This window comes from Eutrigla gurnardus, assembly GCF_963514095.1.
Source record: "Eutrigla gurnardus genome assembly, chromosome: 10".
Lineage (NCBI taxonomy): Eukaryota > Metazoa > Chordata > Actinopteri > Perciformes > Triglidae > Eutrigla > Eutrigla gurnardus.
The window spans coordinates 12701527-12721139 of NC_139924.1; the positions used below are offsets into that span (position 1 = coordinate 12701527).

The 19613-nt window shown below is 40.7% G+C and overlaps 1 protein-coding gene across 1 annotated transcript in view; it reads right to left on the reverse strand.

Annotated features, from left to right (window-relative positions):
• Positions 1-2051: 2051 nt before the first annotated feature.
• brip1 (BRCA1 interacting helicase 1) overlaps positions 2052-19613 on the reverse strand; it is a 79743-nt gene continuing 62181 nt past the window's right edge. Inside the window, exon 26 of the mRNA XM_084019463.1 lies at positions 2052-2153. Within this exon, the coding sequence (XP_083875589.1) occupies positions 2097-2153 (57 nt within the window). The 3' untranslated portion in view covers positions 2052-2096. The remainder of the gene's footprint in view (positions 2154-19613) is intronic.

Consider the following 19613-nt stretch of genomic DNA (forward strand, 5'->3'; position numbering starts at 1 on the left):
GCTCAATTTTATACATACATATATGTTAAAACAAAACAAAAGGTAAATATTATCCACCAAATAAATAACGTCCAGATAGGAATGTGACATTCAATCAAATACATTCTGCCACCTAAGCTTAATTGAGATTCACTGACATTCCAAACTTACACACAGCTTTGTTAGGACCTACATGTAAAGTTTATGTTTGCCTGTAGTCTGGAAACATTAACCTGCCAAAGATGAGCAGTTACATGCAACCTTCTCTCCTAAATAAATGTATTAAAGCTAAAAACACTTTATGGTGACAAAGTCACTTAATTTGAACATCTCTTCAGAGGCCATAATGAAGCACTTCAGGTCTAGTCGCCACAAAAATGTTGTCCGTTATTCCCATCAAATATATGGAGTGGACGTATGGTGATGTCACTCACTGGTTTGTGAACTCCAGATCTCAAACTCATGTTTACAATGTTTACGGAGATAATAAATCAAGTGGGAAGTAGCGTAATTTTCACAAATGCAATCAGACTTCTTCTTGCAACCAGAGGAGTCGCCCCCTGATGGCCAGTAGAGAGAATGCATGTTTTAGTCACTTCAGCATTGGCTTCACTTTCAGATCTAGAGGTTTCTGCCTGGTTCTGCAAACCAACGATACGTTAAACATTGATAAGCCCACTTCTCTTGCCACTAATGCGTGCTGTCCAAAAGAAGAAGAAGCACTTACAGCAGATGAACCACAATCAGTAACTCAAGTATCTGGTCTACTGTGCTGAACTGGTCTGCAATCAAAAGTCAAAGTAAAACCAATTTGTTGAAAGGAATGTAGAGACGGCAGGGTGAGTCTATCACTGCTTTCTCTCTCACAGACCTCTCATTAGATCCTGAGTTATGCTGATGGCCGGGTCCTGGTTCATGTCAGCACCTTTCTCTATCTCTTTCTCAGCTGTTGATGCATTTCACATGAAGGGAAGCTCTTCACAGAGAGCTACCACTCACATCCACAAATCATCAGCCAGCTGTCTTGAAATGCTGAACTATAACCTGCCTCATCATAGTGATCAGACATTCATTTAGCTGTAAAAGTACAGTTTCTCACTAGTCACTCCTGCACTTTAATCTGATGTGCTTAAAGGGTATTTTTATTTTGAGTATTTTTCACATTTGTATATATCATCTTCCTTTTTGCTGACACTTTTCAAGTGAATTCTGTTCAGTTTTTGATATTCAGATTTGCTTCCATCAATTTTAATATAGCACTTGTTTGACTTGACTAATCCCTCAGGCAACAAGTTTTCTGCCAGTCTGCGTTGATTTTTCTGATAGGTCATTTTTGTTTCGTAGATATGTAACAAACGGAAACCAATGACTGCCTGGAATGAAGATTCTATCAAAACATCGAAAACACATCCGTATGTGTTGCAAAATGGTTAGCTGTAATAAGAAAAGTATGTAAAATGCAGTAAATGGGATCAAACATGCAAGACCATTGGTATGGAAACCCTGTGTCCTTTGAGATTATGTTATACAACTAATATGTCTGAGGGAAATATAATTGCTGTCTGGATTATGTTCGCTCACAATGTTTATTCCTTTGAAGGAACTGCTACGTTCTTTTGCAGGGAGACGGTCAGGGTGGATGGTGGATGAGCCGGAGACCACAATCTAGCATGTGGGTATGTTTAGGTAACAAAAGTGCTAAGGAAGGATTGTGGTTTTGTTAAATGTTAATAAAGGATACACATCATGTCTCCTGCTTGAAAAAAATAGAAACTTAGTTTGGGCAGCATTAGGTTTCTCTCAAAATGTATTTGCAGAAGTTTATTTTAGTAGAATATAAACATAAATTGGATATATGGACGGATGAATGGATGAATAGATAACATTAATGACCCAGTGTGGTGTCCAACATTGCAAAAGTAAGTTTAAGGTCTGATAGCATTTACTTGGGAAGCCATTTATTTGAGCATAAGTAAGTACTGACAACAGAAGAACAGATTTACACAAAGATCACATTCTACATGGGACTGTTATAAAAGCATTGGCACCAACCAAACAAGAATGTATACACAGATCTACTACCATTAGTGATCTCTTCACTCTGGTCCAGATCAGCTTCAGCTTCTAACGTGGATGAGGGAGCAGAAGTGGACCGCTCCTGGGGCCAACCATATCTGTGAAGACCACAAAACAAAGTCGTTGTGCAATGTTGAAACGTAAAACAACAGTAAAGGTTTACAGTGATGTATTCTTGACATTAAAAGGAAAAGTAACATACGTTTACACCAAAGATCCCAGAGTTCAGTTTAATAGTCCAAGTTTTTTAGTCAAAGCCTTAATTGTGCTTTAAAGGGTCAAGAAGGCATATTGAAATTTATGTTATCTAACTTTCCACATAAAACCCCAGTCAATCTCATTATAAAGAAGCAAAGTTTAAATCCCGTATATAGTCCGATGTAACCAGGCTGAGCACGTATCTCCAGTGAGAGAACCTGGGCCTGCAGTCCATCTGGAAGTCATTGAACGGAGATCTGGCCATTCCCCTCTCCCCTGCGTCGCACTGCCCTTCCCTACTGTCGTCCCATAATCCCATCTAACAGCCGCCTGGGCTTGGCTGGCCCATTCCAACACACTGGCGGGCTTAACTTGGCCGTCTTGTAAAAAAGAAAAAAAGCCTGGATTTTCAGCAAGGCACTCCAAAAAGACACTTTAAATATCTGAGGGGGATTTAATATCAAGTCCATTAGGGATTTTCTCGAGCCCTGTAAATAGTCAATTAGTGGATAATTCTGATTTGATCCACATGCAGAGAGATCTGCCATGGAAAGGAAGAGAGGCCAGGGCTTTTTACATCAGACTACCATGCATGTGCCACAATCACAGGGTGACATTGTGTGTTAGTAGAAGTGAAGGATAATGAACATGCAAAGATGTTTCAAGTATTCCTTCTTTTACTCCATCATAAAAATGATTCATTGTGTACGGGAGGCCAGATGAATTACCAACAGTGGGCACTGAAGAGTGGGAGGCTGGAGGACTGGGCCAAAAGGGCACGCTTGTGGGTTCAAAGCTCTGGTGGAGGGACATTAAACTGTGTTTGTGTCCCTTGATCAAACATACAGCTGGTTGGCAGCAGTATAAAACGAAGCTAAATCGGGTGTATAAAAACAGGATCCCCTACATTTCAATATGGCTTTGGATAAAAGCATCTGTAAATAAACTAATAATCATTGCAAGAGAGGAAAGGGGGCACAGATCATTTGCTTCACGTCGGACAAAAACATTTCGCATCGGAAAAAAATTCACATTGTTTAGAAGTGACGCACAATGCCAGCAGAGCAGAGACGGTTCAAAGTGTTGTCTTAGGACTTTGAAGCAACTTTAAAACGAAACAATCCCAAGATAAATCAAACCCAAACTACTATTGAAATCAACGCTGAAGTAAAGCATGCAGATACTCCGCTGTTGCGCAGACACACGGTGAAATATTGCAGGTTGCAAAACAAAGAGAGTCATGATCTGCCTCCTCCGAGCTGGGCCATAAATTAGTAGCAGTTTTGGAGGAAACATGTTCTCAGAGGTTTCCTAAAATGCTTGTGAAATCCAAAATGAGGCGGCATTTCTCCTCTTGACCCTTTATCGCATTTCACACTGTCACACCATATCAATCGTCTCTTTTTTTAGCTTTGTTATTCAAACATGATTGAGTTTTGAACCCCCTCTGCAACAGCGTTTTAGGATTTGAGACATTTTTTCTCATGTCAACCGAGTGAGAAAATGGAGGATTGTATTAAGACATCAACATGAAGCAATCTGAAGCAGAGAAACACACGTCAGCCAATGTGCCAAAATTACTGTATGAAAGAATAATGAAGAACACATTAAATAAAGAGCGGAGGCGGAGTGACTGTTGACGGAGGAATATCTGCATCATCCTTGTGTCTAGCGCCTGCCAGAAGCAAGCAGGAGAAGTGCAGCGTGTTACGAGGCCCGATCACATTTGTAATGAAATCTGTAAAACTGGCCCATGTTTTTTAATCATTGAAAAACCGAGCCAAGCTGGAAGAATTCACTTGCTCTCTCCTGCGACCACTTTGTATGCTTGACAGAGTCCTCAGTGTGACTGCTTGTCTGAGCAACGGTTTGTTGGGGAGACTTATAGTTTATAGAAATACAAGATGGGAATGTGGGGGATTCTTCTTTCTGTATCAGTGTTGCCACTATGATCCAGAGATCATTTTCCAGTGATAATCTGCTACGACAGTCAGGCATCGCACTTTAAACATGTTCCTCCTTGTGGAAGTCTGATTTAAAAAGGGTTGCAATCTATGGCTGCAACTTACATATGAAATCACCTCTTAACATTTTTATGATCTATCTACTCACATAATGAATCAAGTTTTTCATTTTCTCATAAACTTCTATGCAATCAGACTGCTTTTTGCAACCAGAGGAGTTGCCCCCTGATGGCCAGTAGAGAGAATGCAAGTTGAAGTCACTTTTCAGAACCAGAGGTTGCTGCCTGGTTGTAGACCAGAAGGCAGTGCCACTCCACCAGAAACATCACTTAATGCACAGTAGGATGAAGTTATTATACAACATCTTAATTCTGATCGTAAATCATTTAAAATCACCTTGATATTGGTGTAGGGGAAACAAATCGTCAATCATCCCTTTAACCGTCTATATATGATCTGATTGTCTATCAGCAGAGGCCTGGGCTGTATGTGGCACTAGATGTTCCATGGATCCACAAATCTGACCTGCAACCTGAGCTGGGTCAGGTCCAAATCCTGGTCCAGGTGTTGTGTGCAAAATGGATCTAAGCAGAGTCACTATCTTCTGATTGAAATGAAGCAGCTGATTATTTTAAAAAGCTAAATAAGGAGAGAGGAGGGAGAAGCCACTGCAACTTAGATGAAAAATAAATATATATACTAGTGTATTTCAAATACATTTAGATTGTTCATAGCATAAAAATGTATCTGGAAACTTAAGTAAAAGTACTAATACCATGAAAAAAACCCACTATTACAAGTAAAGCCCTGCATTCAAAATCTTAACTATTACTTACTACTACAACTACTTAACTAACTACTAAACTAAACTTACTAAGTACATCATCATTAAAGGCCTAATAAAAGTATAACATTACACATTATGTAGCCAAATAGTTTGGGTGTAGTATAACAATGCATACATTTCATATAATCATGATAAATAAGTATAGTGAAGTAAAACCTCAATAAGTCCCTTTGAAGTGTAGAGGAATAGAAAGTAGCAGCACGAAGGTTGAAGTCCAGCTGAGTGAGTGTACTTCGTTCCAGGACTGATTAATATCACGTTGTACCCCCCAAAAAAAGGTTGAGAAAGCCTGAGAAAGGAGGTAGCACCGGTGTTACCAGTGCTACCAGTGGAAGCGGTAGTCTGGAGGCCTGGGTTGGAGTAGGTTTCCTAGTTTGGATCAGGTCCAGACCTCTACTTCTCACATCTGTCTTTTGTGCATTGTTTGCAATATATCAGCCGTGTTGTACTTTGCAGGAACTGTTCTTTGGCTCTGAGTGTACACTTATGAAGCAGCAGGAAACTGCTAGCCTAGCCTTGTGCTATTTACATGTTGTGTCGTATGTCGTTAACATGAAGAAGAAGAAATGGAAACCACACAGCGGTTCAAGAAGCAGAACACTTACACATCTATGTCTTGGCTACGCAAAGAGACTGCGCAGCCTCCTGCATGACAGTTGGAATTTTTTGGTGCTTAGCATTCGGGCTAACAAGATACAAAGCAGAATAAGAGTTTTGGGAGTTTTCTTTCTTTCAAAGATTTGTTTACCATTTTGAAAACTATGCTTATTCACTTTTTTAGCGATCATGGGAAGGTAAAAAAAAGGTTAGAAATTGTATTTTCCCAAACTGTTGAACTATTCCTTTAAAGTTTTGATGGCGGTCTGCAGTTTCACAATGCAATGCTATGTGTGACATGCTAATATGAAAACACATGTGTGTCAGAATACTGGTAGACAATAGTGTCTGCCTTCACTGGTTATCTTATAAATGTAACGGCAGCTTTGAACTTCTCGTGGAGGAATCGTGCGAGCTGCTGACCCATCGACTGGAAATGTGCTCTTTTAGCACCAAACCAGGAAGACAAACAGAAGACGTGTGCTGGGTCTCAATTTGCAGACTTCTGCACTCACACATGCCAGTTTAAGTGCATAATTGTGTTCACACTGACAAGTATGACATAATGCAGCGTACTAATGCACAACACTGCAGGATCATTTGTGTTTATTTGCGGGATTATTTTGTTGACAGTCTCTGGTTTCTCCACATAGTCTGGTCTGGTCTCTGGACTCATAAGAGCTACTATGGTAGACCTCTGGGGGACCACAGACAACATTTGATACAAGATTTTGGAGAATCTCAACTTTAGTGACACAGCATCAAAGAGATTTTGCGCTCAAGTATTTCAACTCTCGTATTTGTCTCATTCGTATTGCAATACCCGGATGGTGTATACCGGTATACCATCTTTCTTAGAGTTCTATCCACTCTAGTCTGGGTTGAATTTCCCCTGGTGAAAAATCAATATACTAAGTATATTAAACGTTATTTTACATTACTTTACATTACGTGACTTGCAGAATTGACTCAGACTTGAAGTTTGCAATTTGAAGTGTATTTAGTGTATTTTAAAAGGCTAAAATGGATTTTTGGAATGGAATTATACTTGACTGTGTACTAATATACATGTTTGATTAGTGAAATTAAAGTTTGCATTATTTGTTTTACGAGTTTATTACAAATTTTGCTAATATATAAGCAGTATACCATCAATATACTGACTTATTCCAATAAACGATTCATATTTAAACTATGCCTCCAGTGAATTACTATAATAATGTTCAACATATATTTTAAAAATGTACCAAAAATATATTACATGTACACTATTTACACATAACTTTCACTTAAAGTAAATTTTTCAATAAAATGTTCATGTAAACTGTACTATACAACAATTATGTGTCTCAAGTGTTATTATGAAAAAATATTTATTTGCTAGTTTACTGTCAATATATTTTTAATAAAAGTATCACTGGCTTAACGACTGAGCTTTACACATTATGCAAGTTAAGTACATAGTGTGCAGTGTACTGGAAGTGTACTAATAAAAGTATCCAAAACAGTACACCATACACCACACACTGCTGTATACTCATTAGTGATATTTCTTAATTTTGTAATACTTGGACATGAATTTGTTTATGCCAGACAATTCTCTATTCCATGAATATACTGAAATGAAGGTGAGAGTGTACTTATAAATATATTAGTTCCAGCTCCTCATTGAACACATACATTTACACTGACTGTAGTATTCAAACTAAGACAGATTTTTATGGCTGCACTATAACACATTTATACATGCTGAAATTACATATTTGGCTTGGTTGGACACTGGATGTCCCAATAGGTCATAGTTGTGTGGGTTTGACAGTACAGGGAGGTTTGTTACTTCCGATCCACCAGCATGTAGACTGGTTTTGGTAACCTGTAACTGTTGCTCAACAATGTAAATTGAAGGATGAAGTGAAGCAGCTCTTTGACCTCACTGTTTGGCTGCTCTCTCTACGTACTTCAGGGAACATTATTAATGGATCCTGTTATTTCCTGTTTGGCTCTTCCGTTCATATTGTAATCGATATTACATTTGGAGGTGGAAAAGTAATAAATAAATTGTTGTGAAACAAAAACAATCATTCCTTCTTGTAGCACAACGTAATGAGAAAGCTAGAATAGGTCAAACAACTACTCAATGATCTGATCCACTCTTATAAGCGACGATCAATTTAATTCCACACAAACATAACAGCACTTGTTCTCTTGCATGTGCATCTGCTATATTATGTTCCATAGTAGATGGTAATTGTAATTTCACTGCCTTCCATGTGTTGCATCATGTGGCTTGTAAAGTTAAGCCCTGCTATTAATGAATAACATTTGTCTACTTCGACGACTGAAACAAGGCATGAATATGAAGCTTTTATTCCTTGTAAAACTCAAAAAGCTATTGAACTCGGCTAATGGCACATAAAGGTGAAGGTAAAAATGGATCAGCAAAATTATTCATTGCCATTAATGCGTTTGGCAAATGAGAGTTGCCACTGAGACACACATACTGTATAGTACATGTGATAGTAGCTCCAAAGGGAATACATAAGCAGGAGCTCTGAATGAGTGGGTAAGACTTACTACTTATATTTAAGTAAGTTCTGCTCGACCTTCTGGTCTTTATTACAATTTTCAATTACAGACAAAAAGGTGCATCCTGGGAGCTGACTACCTACAACAAAACGTCACCTCGCCATGACCAAATAGTTCTTCGATAACACGCCTTCCTCTGAGATTCACCCTTTGGATCCCTCATTATTTCCTTGAACCTGCTCAGCCCTCTCTCACCTCTGACTGGAGTCTATTTGATGTCTGGCTTTCTAGGCAAGCCCACCCCTCCACCCGTACCCCCAACCACATTCATCAAGGCTAACCGGGGCCTTTCAAAGTACGCGGCCCCCATTTAAAAAATGCAACGAGATAAAGGGCATCTCCTCAGAAGGCTTTTATAATTGTTGATGTTTAGCCACAGGTAGGAGATGGTTCTCTAATGCGCAACGCTTGGTTATTTCAACACATTCACAAATGAGGAAAAAATGGACTGGTTTATTCACAAAGTGTGACAGTGACTCCTGCTGTTCTCCCTGGAAGGTGGTATGACATCAGTGCACACACACTGTACAGATAGGTGGAGGAGACGGGAACTGCATGGTGATGGTGTGAGACCATAAGGCTCGGGAGTAGGAGGATCTCCTCCTGGAGCACCTCCACCCTCTACTGGCTGGAGTGTGTAGAGCTGAATTCAACCATCTGCATTTGTCTTAGGAAGATATATTGATATTTATTAAGCATTTCCTGAATAATATATAGATATTTTAGCATTAATAATGTATTTTTTTCATTAATTGAGTACTGTTTTTTTTCACTTTTGGCTGAGATGCTGACTGAAACACCAACACAAACATTTTAAGTGATTTGCAAAATGGAATTTATGAAACCTTTTCTTTCCCTTTTGTGGAAATCGAAGTCTCTTTGAATTTGTATGAGGTATCTTTAAAAAATAATTCAGTCTATTTCTAAAAACATATTTTCCTCGGCAGGAAACCACTAACTGTAGCTCTGTTGCCTAATGTTGTGAATGTTGTTTACACCATTCAGACAGAGGTCATGATTAAATCCCCCCTCCTTCTCATGAACTTGTATCTTGTGCATAATAGATCCGAAGCGATCTTAATTCACCAACATATTACGAACAAGACATTAACACACCATTGAAAACCTGCATGTCCTCATTTTCAAACCCATAAACGGTGTTTGGTCTGATCCAGCCGGGTCAAGTAAAGGTGGAGTTCACAGGACAGAGCGGTCACGTATAAGATGTTTGTCCTCTATTAAGTCTGTAATCACAATGCTCGGAGTTGGCTCCTCAAAGCTTGGTCTTTAGCTGCCGGCCTGGTCCGGATCAAGTATTTAGTTTGATAAGTACGGTTTACCGGGGATCACACGCTGCTGACGGGCATCTTAGCCAAAGGAGGAATTATCCTCCTAAAGGTGATTAAGTACCTAAAGAAAGGCTGGGTGAGAGGCATAAGAGAAATAAGTTTGTCATTTTGCACGCTCGACGCAGGTAGGCTCATGATGGGATCAAACAAAGCAAGATCACGATGGGTTCACCCCGTTTCCTCTGCTCTCAGAGTTCACATGGCTAACAGCGTTACAGTGTAGTCAAATACAACCTGAAATCAGGTATTCTCTTTCTTTTTTAATTTGCATCTGATTCCATTTGCCATCTGTAGTCAGCTGGATTGAAAGAATACAGCGAAGATGGGAGGCCGGGACACATTTTCATTAAACAACTCAGAACTCTTTTCAAATAGCAATAATCACAAATAATAATGTCATGTTTAAGGATCATCACAGCCTAAGAATGGCATATCTATCTTTTTAAGGAGTTTTTCCTCATCTGTTGAGAGGGTCCTTTAGAGAAATTCATTTTTAAATGCAGCAAAGTGGCCCTGAGCATGTCGACTCCCGGCCACATCAACACACAGATTGAAATATTCAGCATCAACGATGACACCTTGACAACAACCAATCTAGATCAGATGAAGGGCAACTGGAGCATGCGTCATTGTCGTGTCATGACATTGAAAGCCATCAGACCAATTAAATAGTGAGGCACTGTTGTAATTAGCTATGTTCCTTTGCCTAAGCAAAGCTCCTCACCTGTCCTCCCTCTCCACCGACACAGTTCAGCCTCCGGAACTGTCGAACGTTCAGAGCTTACGTTCAATACATCTCAAATTACCTCCACTGAAGTTTCATTTAAATGTGTTTTATATTCCATCTTATTTTCATTTGAAAAAATCTCATATTTTTCTTGATTTCACGCATGCTATATACATGTGCATGCTGCAAGAATGGGGGCAGATTTTTCATTTTTGTAACCTTATTTTTATTATTATAATTAGTGGTTGGTAGATCTGAACACACAGATGTGGTGTGACTTGTGAGACCCCCCACGGCGCTGTTGGGTGATTTTGTTCCAAGGACCCGACCCAGATGAGACCTGCAGTGAGGTTTCACCCCTGGAAATGAGATCCCTGAAAAATAAAGATTTTGGTGCAAACGAGACCTGGAGCGAATTTGTGTCCAGAGGAAAATTGGGAGGGTTTGTTTCTGCTTCTGGCCTCAGACACTTGACACTGAATATTAATTGTGCCTTTAGGAGATACGTTAATAAGATGAAATACCTTCGTTTCTATCTTCCTTTGTTGTAAAGAATTTTGTGCTGCATTTCTTGTATGAAAGGTACTAATAGTATTATTAGACCCAGTTTTGTTTGACTAAGTGAACAGCTCATATTATTTCTTTAAACAATTAGAAAAGCCAAAGAAAGGGGGAACGGGAAAACTACTACTAAAATAAAATTGCTGTGCTGGTTCATGAATTCCTTTGTTATTATTCTAAACACAAAATCTTGTCAACAGTGTCGGGAAAGAATCCTCACAACGCTGGTATTTCAAGACTTCAAGGGGAGAACTGTATATGCAAAGCTCGCCATCAGAGCAGCATTTGTATTTCCAGTCACAGCAGTTTGCAAATATCCTTCCTGGAGAAAATAAGTAAGATGGGAAGTGGGGATCGATCAGGCGAAGTCTGATTGTATAGAAGTCAATGAGAAAATGACCTTACTTCTCTCTTGATTTATTGTCTCAGTAAACATTGGTCTCAGTCTCTAGTTTCAAGTCTTCTTCAATCCAGCATGACATTCATTTAGTAAATTATTGTCCATTTAGAGTCAAATAGACCTTAAAGCAGGGGAAGCTTTAGGGCGGGGCTACCTGTGATTGGCAGGTTGTTACTACGGCATCACTACCGCGCTAAAAATGCTATTAGCTACTAAGATGATTTTAACACTTAGCTGTAAAGTTGACAATGAATTATGAAGCTAACTCTGTTAACAGCTTCACACCAGAATCCAGATGGATCCAGATCCAGTGAGGTTGCTGCTCTGCTGCTTGTGTTCATCATCTCCACCCGTCGCTCCTCCACAATCCAAATATGGTCACTTCCTTCACTGGTTGCAAAAATTACAGACGGCAAAAATCCAAGATGGTAATGGTCAAAATGTTGGACTCAAGGCTTTAAAACCATAGTCCACAAACCAACGGTTGACTTCACCATGACTACGTCCACTTCTAATATATAGTGTATAGCAGGGGTCACTGGTGGATGCCTGTCCAAATCAGGACTGTGACTGGGAAAAAATTAGTGGCCTAGTTTTACATTTAAGAGACTTTTAATCAGACATAATGACACCAGGCCAGTAGAGCCGTCCTGTCTGTTGCTATCAAATACTGTGTAGGTTGCTATAGAGAGAAGCACACAGATGGAGACACAGATGTAGGCGAAATGTGGCATTATCAAAAATCAGGAAAGCAGAGTAGACAGAATAGTATGCCTTTATTCTTCCTGCAACGAGCTCAACGAGACCGGTGTGTCTCATTTGCTCCGAGCCATTAACTAAACAAACTAAACACATTGAAGACTTTTACCCGCAGCGGATCTTTAAGCAGTTCTTAAGCTCAGTTCAACCTAAAAGAGCACTTTGCATGTGTTCCTTTGAGGATGTTACATCTTTATGGATAAAACAAATGGAGACCGATGCAAAATGTTTATAGAATGAATTTGTATCGTTACAAAGGCAACTTTGTGCAATACAAATGTGAACTAAACGTATTTAGTCTGGTAAAAATCCTGAGTTTGTACATATCTATCTAATAATCCTCCTCCAGAAGGGGAGGGGGGTTGATTTCTGGTTGAAGACCCCCGGTCTGTAGGATGGATTTACAGTAAAGTGTATCATTTAGTGAAATTCAAATCCTTAATTGGCTTTGAAGGCTTTTGATTGTCTTCACACAAGGAAAGCCACACATCACAATAATAGGCTCCAATCCACTCCACAGCTATTTGTGTTAAGGATGAGGCTTTCTAGAGAGGTTTGCGTCAATTAAATAAGATTAGTGACTTCAAAGGTCGTTCCATTTACAAAACGTGTTATGAAAGGAAAAAGGAAACTTCCCAGTAGTGCTGGTCAGAAATAATTCCCAACAATGTTGTTCACATAAAATCTTAGAAGGGTGGTATGAAGGATTCAAAGACTAGTTTGCCCTTTCAAAATTTCTGCAATCTTTGTTACATTGACACCAGAAACTCAGACAATCCCAACAAGCTTTCCATCCTTCAACCTCAAGCGAGATCTCAAAGAACGTATCAATTATACAGAGCACCAAGCTGCCAGCGACGGCAAGCGAAGCCATGTCATTTGAGCCCGTGATTAATGATAATTGCTTACTTATGCTACATCTTGATTTCTTAACGAATACAACAAAACCTCTGCTCTTAGGCTAAGCGACGGAGGTGTAAAAAACAGGCCTTGCCCTTGCAATGCAATCTCAGTAAATGTGGACGCCAGGTGTCCTTCCAGCAGGTGTCGGATTGGATTACCAGTTGGACTTTCCAGGACACAGCTCTGTGTGAGTGTGCAGTAAGAGGACTAAGGACAGGTAAGTAAGGTAAACTTGGGGATTTGGGTCCACAGCTCCGACTCCAAAGAGTCTTAGATGGTGATTTGTGGCTCATCCCCCCGGGGCTTAGGCTGTGACGATCTGACAAAGCTGTACCATCAAATCAGGTGTCTACTTAACGCAGTGCAGCCAGGTCAGGGAGATGGCTGCAGAACGAGTCACACATCCTGTTGGTGTAGCTGTTTGAAAGGCTATTTAAATGGTGATCCCATTATGTTGGATTGAAAACTCCATAATGTGCTCCAAAACAGGTCCAGGAAGGAATCTGACAGCCGCTATTGGCAGGAAACGTTTACAGAACACATGCTAACTTGCATCAGGCTTGTTTACATCATGTAGGAGGGAACCAGACTGTTGTGTTGGTCTGAGAGGATGATTAACAGATGACACAGAAGCCAACTGCAGACGACTGTTGCCATGTTGACATGCGGGGCACAATATCATTCCAGCAAAGCAAAGGGTCGTGAAATGATCTGAAGAATGCATTAAGTTGCTGCTTGACCTCTGGTCTGCTCACTTCCAGCTTTGTAGTTACGGAGCCTGATGAGGCGGATCTTAAGGACACTGCCTACTTTCACATCTCCATACACCCCCCCTATCAAGTGAGCATGCTCATCTGATTGTCTGCTTTGAAAAGTTAGGAAAAAAAATGTTTGAAGCAGCCTCTTCACCCTATTTTCATTCCAGTATCAAGAAACAGGGTTTCACGTCATTATAACGTGTAAACGAGAAGCAAATGTTCACTCATATGAGTTTGATCACAGGGTCCTTTGTGTTTATTCACATCACAAACGCTAGACGTGCCAGAGAGGCTTACCTCCATGTTGACGCCAACAATGTTTCATCAGTCATGGTTGAAATAACCACTATTGTTGTTTTTTACATGTTGTGAAGTCCCAGATACACCAGGAAACCCTGAATGAACCCAGAGGAAGAAATTATTTAGCTGTTATTTAATTGCAATAAATGCATAAAAAGGATGCTGAAATAACTCCATAATAAAGTCCTGCTTTGTTAGGTCTGTCTGCAAGACAAAAAGCAAACAACTTTTAAAATGCTTGTTTTCTGAATGAAGTCTGGATTGATGGGGGCTAGGCTATGCTAACATTGAAGCTGCTCCATCAACACCTAAAATAGCGTCATCAAGACATAAATACAGCAGCGACCTTGTTGTTTGCACATGGACAGTCTCTGGTTTCTCCACATAGTCTGGTCTGGTCTCTGGACTAATATGAGCTACTATCATAGACCTCTGGGGGACCACAGACACAACATTTGTTTCCTCCATTTCTGATTCAGCTACGTCATGAGGAGGCTGATAATCTTTTGTGTCACAATATGACGCAAATACCTTCCCAAGTCATCTATTCATGTCTTTGCATTTGCTTTGTATGTAACCACGCTGTGCAAAAAAAATCTCCTCCATGTTTGGTGCAGTACAGCGTTAGACGGCAAAAAGCAAATCATGAGCTTGTAGTCTGTGTTGGACTTGAGATGCCGGGTACATTCCTGACACTAAAGAAAATGCATCAGATTAGCAGGATTATCTGCTTATTATGTGACTGCCAGAGAAGCTACGCAGGAAAGGCAACAAGTTTCAGTCTCCAGTGTAAAAGGCCTTTTTAGAGCATGACTGGTCTCACTTGTGTGAACCAGCCGTCTGTCCTTTATCATCTCAAGTGTTTGTTTAGAGTCTTGTCATGTAGCTCTCGGCTTCTATCTATGAGGTAGCGAAGGCAAAACAAGCTGAGTGATTATCATCACCAGGGCCAGGAAGGGTGGGCAACGGCGGTGGAACTTATCACATCCATCTCGCAGACAGTTTTGGTTTTGAGCTAAACTCATTTGCACCTCCTCTCCGCTCCTGCCCCAGGGCCTCATGTCTGATGTGAGAGGATGACACCTCCCCTTCCGTTGCCCTCTTCCTACACTCCCCACTCTCGTCAAATGAACTCTCAACAAGCATAATTACAGCTAGCGGGCCGGACAGAATCTATGTCTTCTTTCTGCCCAAAAAAAACATCCGCCCGCCCTGCAAACACACTTTCTCCTGAGGTTTCTCAAGGAGGGATCGGATTCTGACCTGCTTTAATCTTTTTTTGTGACACCGCGTGTCATTTAAACTGCAGAGCTGGATGAAAGGGCACGTCATGTGACGAAGTCAGAGCGTAGGAACGGCTATCTCTGATGGCTCAGATAGCGAGAGCACGGAGCCGAGGTTCGCTATCACCGGCACTCATCTCACATAAACACACACAGCCCAAACAATAACTAGCTATATTTGTGATAGCACAAACAACATCCTGATATAATTACACAATCAGGAAATTAACAAGACAGTGTGTCTGCTGCAGCAGACAGGATGTGTGGGAGAGAGAAGGAGGGTTGGAAACGCCACACGGAGCTACATCCAAACAGATAACATGGCTGTCTGGAGATGACAACAGGGATAAACACGAGCAGGGCAAGAAAAACTCACATGCATTACAAAAGTAAGAATAGGAACAGAACAATGTTATGAATTAAAAAAGTGTTATGCAGACAGAGTGTCCCTTCCTGTGGTTAAGTATTGGATTGTTATGATTGGTGCATTAAAAGTTAACATGAAAGGTTCTCGATATATATTTTAGTATTTTTTCCAGTTATGTAAATCTGTGATACCTGTAAATAATCAGAAGAACATTATATCATTAGTGTTAATCCCCTACACAGTCGCATCTAGGCATGGAACAATATGGAAACTAAATGTTCTGATTCATTGTGTGAGTCCATACATTGTGCTCCTGGTGGCCTATTTTTTTAATCAGGCTCTATTTTTCACTTCTCTACCATGATTGTCTTTTCAATTCACTCAGGTAAGGGATATTCATGATTATCCCCATAATGTAAATTCACCGCAATCAGTTTACTGTTTTTTTTTTAAAATCACAATCTGTGATAAAATCCTATTTTGTTCCATCCTCCCAAATCACAACACTTCTCACAAACTACAAAGTCCCTGTATTATTTTGATTGATACACATTCATGTATGACTTTTGTTGTGGCAGCAGTAGATAAACTACATGTAGCATCTAAAGTTTGTGTGTCAGACCAACGTTTCTAAATGACACTGGTGAGCTATTCTTTAGCTCTATAATCGACCTGAACTCTCTCCATTAGGGCCGGGAGGACGAGTGAGGCAGAGTGCACGGCCCACTGAGACAGTCTGATGGCTGTTTCCAGTTTATGTACACAGTTTACTGTATCTGTCCCTATTAGTGTTTACCTTAACAAACCATGAATGAAGAAATAAAGTTGTGTTCACTGTAGCAATTTTAAACACAGAAGCTTTATGAAAACTAATTTGTACACGGTGTTAAATGCACATATTAGAAGATGTCGTGGGCGATTCAAATCTTTAATGATGTTTGAATTGCTTGGACCTATCGAGATCATTTCATCAGCTGCTGATTGTGTCGGGAGTCCGGACCTCTGCTCCGCAGACAGCGCTGATGAGTGGAATTTGATTCGAGGTTTGAGGTGGCCGTCTCTTTCAGGGCCTGTGCTGTGCGTTTGGTTATGAATGAGGGTGTAGATCTGGTCCCAGTGGGAGTTGACATGGAAGTTGGAAGTGAGGTCCCAGACCAGGGTCAACAAAACACCACAGTTTTACAAGGGAGGCCGCCGTTTCCAGCTGTTTGTAATAGCGCGTGCGCCCCTAACCTCCACCAAGCACAGAACATTATCTTTCCAAAAGTTAACATTTCTTATCACCAGAAAACGCTCCTGTCATTTGATTTAAGATAAACAATGCCTGAACATGATCAAACAGGCAAATTAGTGTCTTGTTTAAGTATTCATTAAATAACCTTTTAGATTTATATGGGTGGAGGACAAATTCACTCTTCAAAGTCAGTGAATACAAAAGACGAAAAAGATGAATGACTTCTCTCAGCTTATTTTTTCCAGTAGCACTCAGTGCTGCCCAAACTGGATGGACTGGAGCTGAGAGACACCTGTCAAGCAGACTAAGAGAGCACACACACACACAGGCAAGTAAACACACGTGTGTGCAAACACAAATCAGAAGGTGAGAGGTAGAGTTCTCCATGACACCCACGGGCCCTGCTGCCCGAGAAGGTTTTCAGCTCCACTCCCTTGTTTGCTCTGCAGCTTACTCTTGTCTCTCCTGTGTGAATTGTCTCGCTGCTGTTTGCACTAGAAGTGTGTGCTTATTAGGTGAGAGTGTGCGTGGATGTTTTTTTTCCATTGACATTAGTGTTTATTTTGGGGAATCCCCGTGTTTGTTTGGTACACTTCAGAGGTCGACACCCTTGGTGAGATGGCTTATCAATTTTTTAATCTGGCAACAACCAGTTAGCACAAAACACAATGTGTGTTGCTGTGAGAGTTTACACCTACTAAAAGTAGAACAGGAAGAGCTTTGTTACGATTAAAAAAAACTGTTCAGGAGCTATACAGTATGCTAATAGCTTTATAATGGAAATACACATTAGTAGTAAGAGAATAAAACAAACAAAGCTATAGAATAATGTTCTGGCCTAAAGGTCTGAGCATTATATAACGATTATATTTTTATTGCATCAGAGAAAAGAGAAACTTTTTTCGTGAACATCCTGTTATAGTGACGTTAGGATTGGTGTGTGGACTATAGTTTCGAAGCCGAGAGTTTGGATTTTTGTTCGTCGCAATCTTGGTATTTTTCCAACCAGTGAAGGAAGTGACCATATTTGGACTGTGGAGGAGCCACGGGTGGAACACAGGTGACAGAACGGCAACCCGAGCAGCAACCTTACTGGATCTGGATCCAGCTGGATTCTGGTGTGATGCTGTTAACAAAGTTAGCTTCATAGTTTAAGGTGAGCTTTACAGCTGTGTTAAATTCAACTTCGTAGCTGATTGCATTGGTAGCAAAAATGGGCTCGAATGGGACTCTTGGTTAAAATGTTTACTGAGATAATAAATCAAATGAGAAGTAGGGTCATTAAAGTCATTTTCTCACAGTTGCTATACAATCAGACTTATTTTTGCAATAAGAAGAGTCGCCCCCAAATGGCCAGTATAGGGAATGTAAGTTTAAGGCACTTCAGCTTTGGCTTCACTTTTCAGAACCAGAGGTTGCCTCCAGTGGAATAATGACGAAGTCTCAAAAGGAGGATAAAGCAGTTGCATAAAACATTCTTATAGTAATTTATTGGTGACAGTGGTTCTGTCAATGTCATTTCACATGATGACTGATTCTGTACAATTGGCCATGTCACACCACAGAACAACTGTGCACTAAATTTATTAAGTACACCTGGGGAAAAGGTGTTTATAACATGTTTCCACCCCGTTTCTACCAATGATGATAGACCTTTTAGTCCAGCACATTCCAGTCACACCAAAAAATGCAGCCTCCAACACAACCACAGACTTACGGGCCAAACGCTGGAAACCAAAGCTGAGTAATCACAACTTCTGAGTCTACGAAAGGCACTGGTGATGTCATCTACTCTGCCATTTTTCAAAATAAACTCCTTACGGCTTCTCTTCACCCAGTGGCACCAAGAGCAAAACACACCAGTCTGGCTACAATCTGTCTCCACGTGTTTATTCGGTAGTCTAAAGCAGTGCCATAATAGTAAATGGTTTCTGAACAACCTCAGGCTCAGCCGGGGCTCTCCTCTATAGATCAGCTGCACACAGAGCAGCGGCCAAATTTCTCCCTGCTAACTGGCGTTGTTAATGGTTCGTCCCCAGGGATGCCCGTGTTGGTTTAGGTTCGGCTCTGCTTTGCTTGTGTCGTTATAAATGGTGTCTCCGTCGCTCCAGCCGTCTCATTAACTTCTCTCAACATTCTTTCACGTGCTCAATTTCAGAACCAGTAAATCTGTTTGGACAGATTGGTAAAACAAAAGTGACAAGACGAACTGAACAATGGCAGCGTCTCGTTCTCTGTGGGTTAAGCCACTCGCGTTAGAGAGCTTTGTTCGGCTGGCAAACGAGGAGAATTAGCTTAAGAAACAGATGTCTCTTTATTGCTGCTGACACGATGCCGCAGACATCACGGTGAGTAAAACCCAGCAACAAAGCCCAACGGTGAGCCCTCAGAGGCTGGAGCATTATTTGCTGCTTAATCGCGAGCCTCTTCGGGCAAAGTAAGGAAACAGTGCCCCACTCTGTCCACAGTGAGTAAGACAAATGGGACGTCTTAATTCTCTGCGGGGCAGTGTGTCAAGGGCAATAAGGCTTAAAGACTCAAACAGGAGGTGGGCAAAGGCAAAGACAGCATGTCAGCAACACCTTTGTGTCACCAAAAAAAGGATTATTAGGTTGCCCCATGATCAGTATACACAGATGCACGCACACTAAAATACAGACCGCCCTATTAATTGGAGACAGAGCTATTATAAGCACAACAGGGGTGCGAAGGGCTTTGTCCCTCC